Below are 8,928 nucleotides of genomic sequence, written 5' to 3' on the forward strand. Positions count from 1 at the left end.
AACGCCCTATCCGTTGTGCTATCACTCCAGCCCCAGTAACATCTTTCTCTTGGTTGGCATTTCCTTACATCTAAGACGCTGAGTAACCACCTCCAGAGGCGCAGGGAAGGAAGTTGGGTCTGTTTCCCCCAGCACAGCTGGGCTCTGGATGGCTATTAGGGTGGAGAGGGGGTTCTGGGGTGTGTGCCTGAGAGCCTCTGTGCAAGGGCTGGAGAGGAAGACGGAGGTGTTCATCTAGGCCAGGCTTTCCTGGGTGGTTCCCATTGGTGACCAGCTTCACCTGCAGAGTTGCCAGGAAGAATGTCCCCACCCTCAAATCTCATCACTCAGCTTCCCTAAGGATAGCTCTGCGCACAGAGCACAGCTGGGCTTGCGGGGATTCTGTGCAAGGAGTTCCCAGTCCCAGGGAGGGGCCCCTTTCTCTGGAACTCTCCAGCTCCTCCTCTCCCTTCTCCCAGACCCGTTTTTTTCCCTCCTGGAACCCTCGGGCCTCCTGGTTCCCAAGGTGGCATTTCTGTTGCCCCTCCCTGGCAGACTCCTGCTCATTCCACCCACCTAGTCAGGACTCCTGCGCCCCCAGTCCCACCCGCCTTGGCCCTGCCTTCAGCCCCCTTGCCGGCCCATGTCGCCGTATCGCTGCCCACAATGCGCCTGCTCAGGCCTCCTGGCCCTCGGGCCCCACAAGCTGCAGAGGCTGCGCATTCTTGCCCTTGTCATGCCAGCACACGTCGAAGAAGGGGTACACCGGCCCGGGCAGGCGCTCGTGGAAAGCGAAGAGCAGCTCCAGCGCGTCAGCGTCGCTGGCGTCGTAGAAGGCGAGGACACCGTCGCTGAAGCTCAGGTAGACGCCGACGCGTGTGGGCCGCCGCTCCCGGGGACGCAGCGCGCGCGGCTCCTTGGCCTCCACGTGCGCCTCCAGGACTTTGCCGTCGCGCAGCCCCAGCAGCCACAGCCCCTGCGAGGGCACCGCGTGCAGCCGGCCCCGGCGACTGGCCTGCGCCGCGATCACACCCAGGGCCCAGCGCGGCTTGTCGCCCACCTCCACCTCCCAGTAATGCTCGCCCCCGGAGAGCTGCTGGTGGGTCACCACCGCCACCGCCTTGTCGAACTGGCGTGGGTCCTCCCCGGCCGGCGGCGCCTTCTGCTCTGAGCACTCCACGCGCCGGCCTGACGGGGACAGCACCAGACTTGGGTGGGCCGTGCTGGGATCCAGGGTCAGCTCGCTCAGTGCTGGAAGTGGAGGGGAAGAAGGGGGAGAACATGGGTCAGGCCCCTGGGACCTTGACCCGCCAACCCCCTGCCTGGCCTTCTGATTGCTCAACCCTAAAGTGCTCAGGAATTGCCGCTTTCCAAGGTGGTGATGAGGACTAAGGGATACCAGGCATGTAACTAAGCGCCGAGGCCAAGTAATGCCGGTCCACTGTGTGTGTGTGTGTGTGTGTGTGTGTGTGTAGGGCACAGGAGAACCCTCTCCTCTGCTCACCAACTAGGTGACCTTGAGCTTTAGTCTCTGCACCTTAAGTCTTCACTGGATAAAACAAACATCCCTGGGGCTGGAGCAATAGTACAGCGGGGAGGGCATTTGCTTTGCAGATGGCCCACCCGGGTTTGATTCCCAGCATCCCATATGGTCCCCTGAGCACCACCAGGAGTGATTCCTGAGTGCATGAGCCAGGAGTAACCCCTGAGCATCGCTGAGTGTGACCCAAAAAGCAATAAATAAATAAATAATTTTAAAATAAAAGGTCCCTCTGCCCCCCCCCCGCCTCCGCCCCCCAAGCAGAGAATACTGACCAGTTGAACCCCAGTTCAGCAGGGCCCTCTTGGGGCAGGAATGACCATCACCACTGATAATAAGGGGCAGCACCTGGCTGAGGGTCCCACACAGACTCGGTAACTCCTGCCTGGCGCCCAGTCACACTGCCAGTCTCCCACCAAGGCCGGGGCATGAAGCTCCCTCTCCTCCAGCAGCTCTCCAGGGTGGAGGGGGAACCCAAGGTAAAGGGGAGGGGGAACAACCTCCCCAATTGAGTCAGAAGGCTTGTGTTTGTGGCTGGGCCAGCCAACAGTCACACAGTCACAAATACAAACCGGGAGTCACCCTCCCAGCGCCCCCATACCTGGCATCAGAGCCCGGAACATCTTCCTCCACACCTGAAATTTGAAGTCATCTGAGATGATGGGCAGCTGGATGTCCAGCCGGGCAGGTGGCGGTGATTCTGCCAGGATCTTCTGCAGCCTGGGCGGGAAGTGGGAGGAAGTGTCTGCTAGAGACTTCCTGGGTGGGGGGGCAGGGGCTGGCGAGGGCAGGGTCCCCCGGGAGAGGGACTGAGACGAGGTGCAGGGGCTTCCCACATCACCCCCGGCAGTCACTCTCCTTCCAGATGAAGAGAGTTCAGAGCTGATGGCTCTTGGTGGCTACACGGCAGGGATGTGCTTCCTGTCAATGAACTTAAACTGGGTGCAAAGTAGCCTTAAAATGGTACTGAGGGGCTGGAGAAATAGCATAGCGGGTAGGGCGTTTGCCTTACACGCAGCCAACCCGGGTTCAATTCTCAGCATCCCATATGGTCCCCTGAGTGCAGAGCCAAGTAACCTCTGTGCATCGCTGGGTGTGACCCAAAAAGCAAAAAAAATAAATAAAAAATGGTACCCTTAGTGTCTTTGTTTTTAGACTATACCCGGTGATGCTCAGGGATTACTCCTGGCTTTGCACTCAGGAATTACTCCTGGCGGTGCTCAGGAGACCATATAGGATCCCAGGGATTAAACCCAGGTTGGCTGCGTGCAAGGCAAACTGCATTACCAGCTGCACTACTGGTCGGACCCAAAAATGGTACATTTTATGCCGTGTAGCACTGTAGCACTGTCCTCCCGTTCTTCATCGATTCATTCAAGTGGGCACCAGTAACGTCTCCATTGTGAGACTTGTTGTTACTGTTTTTGGCATATCAAATATGCCATGGGGAGCGAGATACTCTTGGTAGCTTGCCAGGCTCTCCAAGAGGGGCAGGGAAATCGAACCCGGGTCAGCTTGGCAAAAGGCAAATGTGCAAGGCAAATGCCCTATCTGCTGTGCTATCGCTCTAGCCCTGTTTATGCCATGTAGCTATCACAATTTAAAAATATGTGTCTGGAGTGGGTAGTGTGTTTGCCTTGCACACAGCCGACCCAGGTTCAATTCCCAGCATCCCATATGGTCCCCTGAGCACAGCCAGGAGAAATTCCTGAGTGCAGAGCCAGGAATAACCCCTGTACATCACCAGGTGTCACCCAAAAAGCAATGTATGTGTGTGTGTGTGTGTGTGTGTGAATGAGGCCCATCCTCCTGAGCCCTTCCATTTGTGTCCCAGCCCCTAAGCACCAGCTGCTCTACCCACACTGCACGTCCCTCCCCTGGCCTGGCTGCTCCTGCCCAGTCCTCAGCATCCCCCTCAAACGTGCACCCCTCCGGGAAGCCTCCCCTGCCCATGCATAGCAGCACCAGGCTCGGTGAGCTGGGCCCAGCCTGCCTGCCTCCTGCCTCCAGCAGTCTACAGGGTTGGTTCAGCTCCAAAGTGGATACCCAGGCAGGGAGGGGCAGTTCCTGAGTGGAGTGAGGCGCCGTGAGAGAGGAAAGCAGGGAGGAGGGCGGTCTCACCTGCTGGTCACCAGGCAGTATTTCTGGAAAAAGAAAGAGAACGGAGGTGAGGCAAGAAGGGAGAGGAGGGCGCTTGGGGGGAACTGAGAAGGAGTAACCCACTGAGACTGCATGAGTGTGAGGTCCACAAGAATCAGAAACGTCAAAAGAAACCCAGAACTCAAAGGCGGCCCCAGCCTTGATCTCTGGGTATGTTATTCCCATGCCCGAGACAGGCTGAACAGTGTCCCCAGCCGGCCCCTGAGCTGCGAGCCTGCCCATTTAGCTGTGGTCTCATGCAGTTCTCAGTCTCTCGCAGCCCTCAGAGCTGTCCTGGGGTTAGGTGGGCCTCGGGGGCCCTGCCTGGCAATGTCTGAGGCGTCTGAAGCCCGGTTCTTTTTTTTTTAATTTATTTTTTAAATGGATCCCCATGGGGTACAGTTACAGACTTAGCAAACTTTCATGCCCATTCTCCACCACCAATGATTTCAGTGTCCCTTCCACCACCCCCACCCCATCACCCCTTCTGTGGCTGGGCATTCCCTTTTGCTCTCTCTCTCTCTCTCTCTCTCTCTCTCTCGCTCTCGCTCTCTCGCTCTCTCTCTCTTTCTCGCTCTCGCTCTGTCTCTCTCCTTTTGGGTGTTGTGGTTTGCAATGGAGGTTTTAAGTGACCATCATGTTCGGTCTATCCTCTATTTTCAGCACGCATCTCCCATCCTGAGCGTGGAGCCCGGTTCTTAAGGCCCGGCACAGAGTAAAGGCCCAGCTGGGGCTCACCATGAGGAACTCGGTCTGCGGCTTGTCGGCCACCTCCTCCAGAACCTTCTCCATCTGCCGCAGCTGCTCCAAGTAAGAGTTCAGGCCCCCCAGTTCCCGCCGCAAGGCCAGCCCTGCCTCAGTGCGCACGCGCTCGGCCTCGCGGTCCAATGAGCCCTCCAGGGCAGTCAGGAACGCCCGCATCTTGTCCAGCTGCCCCGCCACCGCCTCCTGGAACTGTCGAACAGTCTCCTGTGGAGGCAGAACAGCAAAGAGCACTTGTCTGGAGACTCCCTCCCCACCCCACCCCCAAGCCTGGCCCCACAGGCTGCAGGCTCCGCAGGCGTCTCACCTCCACCTCCGTCAGCTGGTTCTCCAGTACCGCCACACTCTTCTCCTTGCGCGCACAGGCCTCCTGCAGCTGCAGCTTTTGCTGTGGAAGTTGGGTCTGAGGGAGAGTGGGGGAGGGGGTAAGGGAGTGACACTGACACCGCTGCCCTCAAAACCCATACCCCCAACCCTCTGAGCAGCTCCTTCCGCAGCCTGACTGGTATGTCATTATCCCCTCCTCCACCACCACCACCAGGCCCTGGTGTCCCAACTGTCATTTGGTGACACCTCCTCTCGCCTCTGACTCCCTAGGTGCCAGACCCTCCCAGCACAGCCCTATGAGGATGACCAGTACAAGTTAGATTTGGCCAGCAGGATTTGGGGGGCAGGGGGGAGGCAGGATCAAAGAAATCTAGCCTCCTCCAATTACTGGACTCTCTCTCTACTGTAACACTGTATATAGCACTGTCCTCCCGTTGTTCATCGATTCGCTCCAGCGGGCAGCAGTAACATCTCCATTGTGAGACTTGTTGTTACTGTTTTTGGCATATCAAATATGCCACAGGGAGCTTGCCAGGCTCTGCCGTGCCGGCGGGATACTCTTAGTAGCTTGCCGGGCTCTCTGAGAGGGACGGAGGAATCGAAGACAGGTCGACCGTGTGCAAGGCAAACGCCCTACCCGCTGTGCTGTCGCTCCAGCCCACTCAAAACTTCTATTTTAGGGGGCTAAAGAGCTAGGACAGTGTGTACGGCTCTTTCCCTGCATACAGCTGACATGGGTTCAAACAAGTGAAGCCCCAGCCAATGATTCCAGCACCCCGTAAGCACTGCCGGGAATGCTCCCTGAGCACAAAGCCAGGAGTAAGTCCTAAGCACAACCAGATGTAGCCCAAAAACCAAAAATTAAAATATAGCTGGGGCCAGAGAGATAGTACAGCAGGTAGGGCCCCTGCCTTGTACACAGCCAACCAGGTTCAATCCCTAGCATCCGTGTGTCCCCAAGGCCACCAGGAGTGATCCCTGAGTGCCGAGATAGGAGTAAGCCCTGACTATCAGTGGGTGTGACCCCAAAGCAAAAAGAAAGTTAAAAATACATAAAAGTAAAAAAAAAAAACCATAAAAGTAGAACTTTAGAGAAACTGTCTGGGCTCTGGGCGCAGACTACCAAGAGTCTGCGGGGCCTCGTCCTTCCTGGGGCCCGCAGCTTGTGGTTTCAGAATAGAAGCTTCTGATGTCTCCTGCCAACATCTGGGCAAGGCTGGGAGGTACACTGCGCTCCAACCTGCTGGTGCCACTCCTGCCTCGGGTTCTAGCCTCACTGTCCTCTCCTGCAGCACGGGGACAGCCATCCCCCCACACACCTGTGGTTGTGACAGACCCGGGCCTGCAGTGTTGCTTGCCTGAAACTTCTGCCTGGCAGGGCGGGGACCCACTGGGTCAATCTCCACCCACATCTATCTCCTGGGCCCGCCTTTTGTGCCACAGGGTGGGCCTGGTGGCTCCCAGTGCCCCGTGTCAGAAGTTCAGAAGCCACAGCACCTGAGCCATGGGGACCAAGCGAGACGCCATCCTGCTGGCCCTGGAGAACCTGACCCCTGACGAGCTCAAGAAGTTCAAGCTGAAGCTTGGGGCTGCGCAACTGCACAAGGGCTACTACAGAATCCCGAGGGGGAACCTCTGGCAGATGGACGCGGTGGACCTCACTGACCAGCTGGTTGCCCACTACTGTGAGGACTATGCTGTCGAGCTCACTGTGCTCCTGCTCCAGGAAATGGGCATGCAGCAGGAGGCTTCAGCGCTCCAGGCCGAGTGAGTCTGGAGGGTGGGGGGGCGGGGTGGACCCCAGTTCCTGAGTCTGGCACAGGAAGTCCTCACCTAGCCCCTCCTCATCAAGGGCCTCCCGCCCCCCCCCCATTCTTCCAGCTTCCCTCCACACCCCATTCTGGGCCCCTGCCTGACCCTCTCTTCCGGGCAGTGAGGAAGGGAAGTGTGTCCTGGCAGATGGCATCTCTCTCCTCCAGCTCCCTCATGCCCCCTGGTGACTTGGAGAGTTTGGGAAGTTCAGGCAGAGGAGAGCCTAGATTGGGGGGAGGGGGGAGGGCTGGGAGGGGTGCCAGCACTGGGCATGGCAGAGAAGGAGGTACGGCCGGGAGACTGGGTCGGGGAGGGTTCTGGGGGCTTCCAGAATCCTCCTGAGGACATGGATCTGCCTCTCCTAGGGCCACGAAGTAAAACAACGCCTGCGAGAGGGACAAGCAAACCTCGGGAACTTGATGCTGCGGGGCCGCAGACCCCACCTCTGCCCCCTTCCCCTTCCACTGCCCAATAAAGAATCAAGTCCGGAGCCTCCTTCGCCTGCTGCTCAACCGGTCCGTGCCTGTGTTCCTGTGTGCCATGGTCAGGTTGTCCTTGCGGGGCACGGTCGGGTGGGCAAACCTCGCGGAGCACGTCACCGTGCGTGGGTTCTGGAAGCCCACGTCGACCAGCTCCAAACCGGAAAAACAGCCTCGACGGTTGCCAGGCACCGACCTGAACCTGCCCTCCCCGCCTCCCTCTGGGTGGGGCGCGCGCTGAGGGACGCTCGGGCAGCAGCTGTGCCTTCCGCAGAGGCCCGGCCCGCGGGACTGACCACTCGTGCACCGCAGGGCGTTCTAAAGCCCCGAGTCCAACCCCCCCCCACCGCCAGGCCGGGAATTGGGGTTCACGACCCTCGCGAACCCACCCCGTCTGCCTCTCCAAAGGAGCGCCTGCCCTTCTAGCTTGTCAGCTCCGCGTTTCCTCGCCGCCGCGCCCCGCCCGAGTCCCCTCCAGCCGTCCTGGGGGTCCTGTCGGCGATCCCGTCCCCCCCACCCCTCCCCAGAGACCGCGCGGGGCCCGCACCTTGAGGCGCGCATGGGCCTCTGCGGCGGGCAGCAGGCGGTGGCCGCGGTGCGAGCCGAGGGAGGCGCACACGCCGCACACGAGCGCGCGGTCCTGCTCGCAGTAGATGCTGAGAGGGTCGAGGTGCTCCTCGCAGTGGCCCTGCGGCACCTGCGCCAACCCCTCCACCAGGCGCGCCAGCTGCAGGTTGGTGTTGAGCGCCTGTGGCCGCGTGGGCGCCTGGCAGCTGGGACAGAGCACCGTGCCGTCGGCCGCCGGCTCCCCAGCCACGCGACCCAGGCAGGCGCGGCAGAAGCTGTGGCCGCACTCGGCCGTGACGGGCGCGTCGAACAGCTGCAGGCACAGCGGGCAGGACAGCTCCTGGTGCAAGAGGCCGGCCGTGGCCATGGCAGACCTGGGCAGAGGAGGAAGGCTCGGTCAGCGGGTTGCAGCCGGCTCTAAAATCCCCGAGCTCTAAAATCCCCTCCAGGAAAGGATTCTGGTGCCGGCCCAGGAGGGAAGGTGAACTCGGTCTCAGTTCCAAACGCAGCCCCCGCTTAGATAGCAACCCGGGTTTCTCCCGACCCAAATAACCTCTATCAGGGCCCCTGTTTCCCCGCTAATTCCTAAATGGTTCCAACTAAATGGTTCCAAATAACCCGATTCCAAATGACCTTTCCCATGTTGTTACCCATGGCAGGCTCGGCTCCAGCCCCAGCCCCCAAGCCCCACCCTGGACACACACACACACACACACACACACACACACACACACACACAGTCACTTCCCTCTGCAGGCACCAGGCGCAGAACTCACGGATTTGGCTGAGATCTTGGACCGAAAGGGACTCTCAGGCGACAGGCAAGGTGAAGCCTGGCGCAGGGGCAGTCTCAGAGCAGGACCAGGGACCAGGCAGCCGCTAGCAGTGGACACTGAGGAATGGGCTGGCAGTGAGCAGTGGGCTGACCCTCCCAGACCAGCCCTGGCCCAGGGGCTATATTTAGCTGCCACCCTTCCCATCAATCACTTCTGGAAACCAGTTTCTAAAAGTGAGAGCCAGTGGCCAGCCAACAAGATGTCAAGGCCACCTGTCATGGCCCATTCAACTGTCCTCTGTCCAGAGCCAACAAGGAGATAGAATCCTTCACCCCCTGGCTAAGAGAAACAGGACTGGGGGACCCTCCCTTACTTCCCCCACCCACCCCCATCTCTACTCTCTCCCGCCGCCCACCTGTGCCCAGGCCCCAACTTCTCACTACAGGCTCTCCCACCCCAGCGCAGGACCTCACCCACCCTGAAGACGTTCCCTCCTCCAGAGCCGAGTGATGGGACACTCTTCCTCTTGTGCTCAGCATAAGCCTGG

General features: G+C 59.6%; 2 protein-coding genes across 2 annotated transcripts; one reads left to right on the plus strand and one right to left on the minus strand.

The window, feature by feature from the left end:
• Nucleotides 1–632: 632 nt before the first annotated feature.
• TRIM72 (tripartite motif containing 72) lies at nt 633–8,479 on the minus strand. The gene is made up of 7 exons (XM_056137635.1): nt 8,382–8,479; nt 7,586–7,979; nt 4,728–4,823; nt 4,397–4,627; nt 3,641–3,663; nt 2,121–2,239; nt 633–1,230 (listed from the first exon to the last, which is right to left on the minus strand). The coding sequence occupies exons 2-7, from the start codon at nt 7,970–7,972 to the stop codon at nt 656–658; spliced, it is 1,431 nt and encodes a 476-aa protein (XP_055993610.1). The 5' UTR covers nt 7,973–7,979; nt 8,382–8,479; the 3' UTR covers nt 633–655.
• Nucleotides 6,252–6,518, plus strand: PYDC1 (pyrin domain containing 1). The gene has a single exon (XM_056137607.1). The coding sequence runs from the start codon at nt 6,252–6,254 to the stop codon at nt 6,516–6,518; it is 267 nt and encodes an 88-aa protein (XP_055993582.1).
• Nucleotides 8,480–8,928: the final 449 nt, after the last annotated feature.

This window comes from Sorex fumeus, unplaced genomic scaffold (assembly GCF_029834395.1).
Source record: "Sorex fumeus unplaced genomic scaffold, SorFum_2.1 ptg000126l, whole genome shotgun sequence".
In the NCBI taxonomy this organism is placed as follows: Eukaryota; Metazoa; Chordata; class Mammalia; order Eulipotyphla; family Soricidae; genus Sorex; species Sorex fumeus.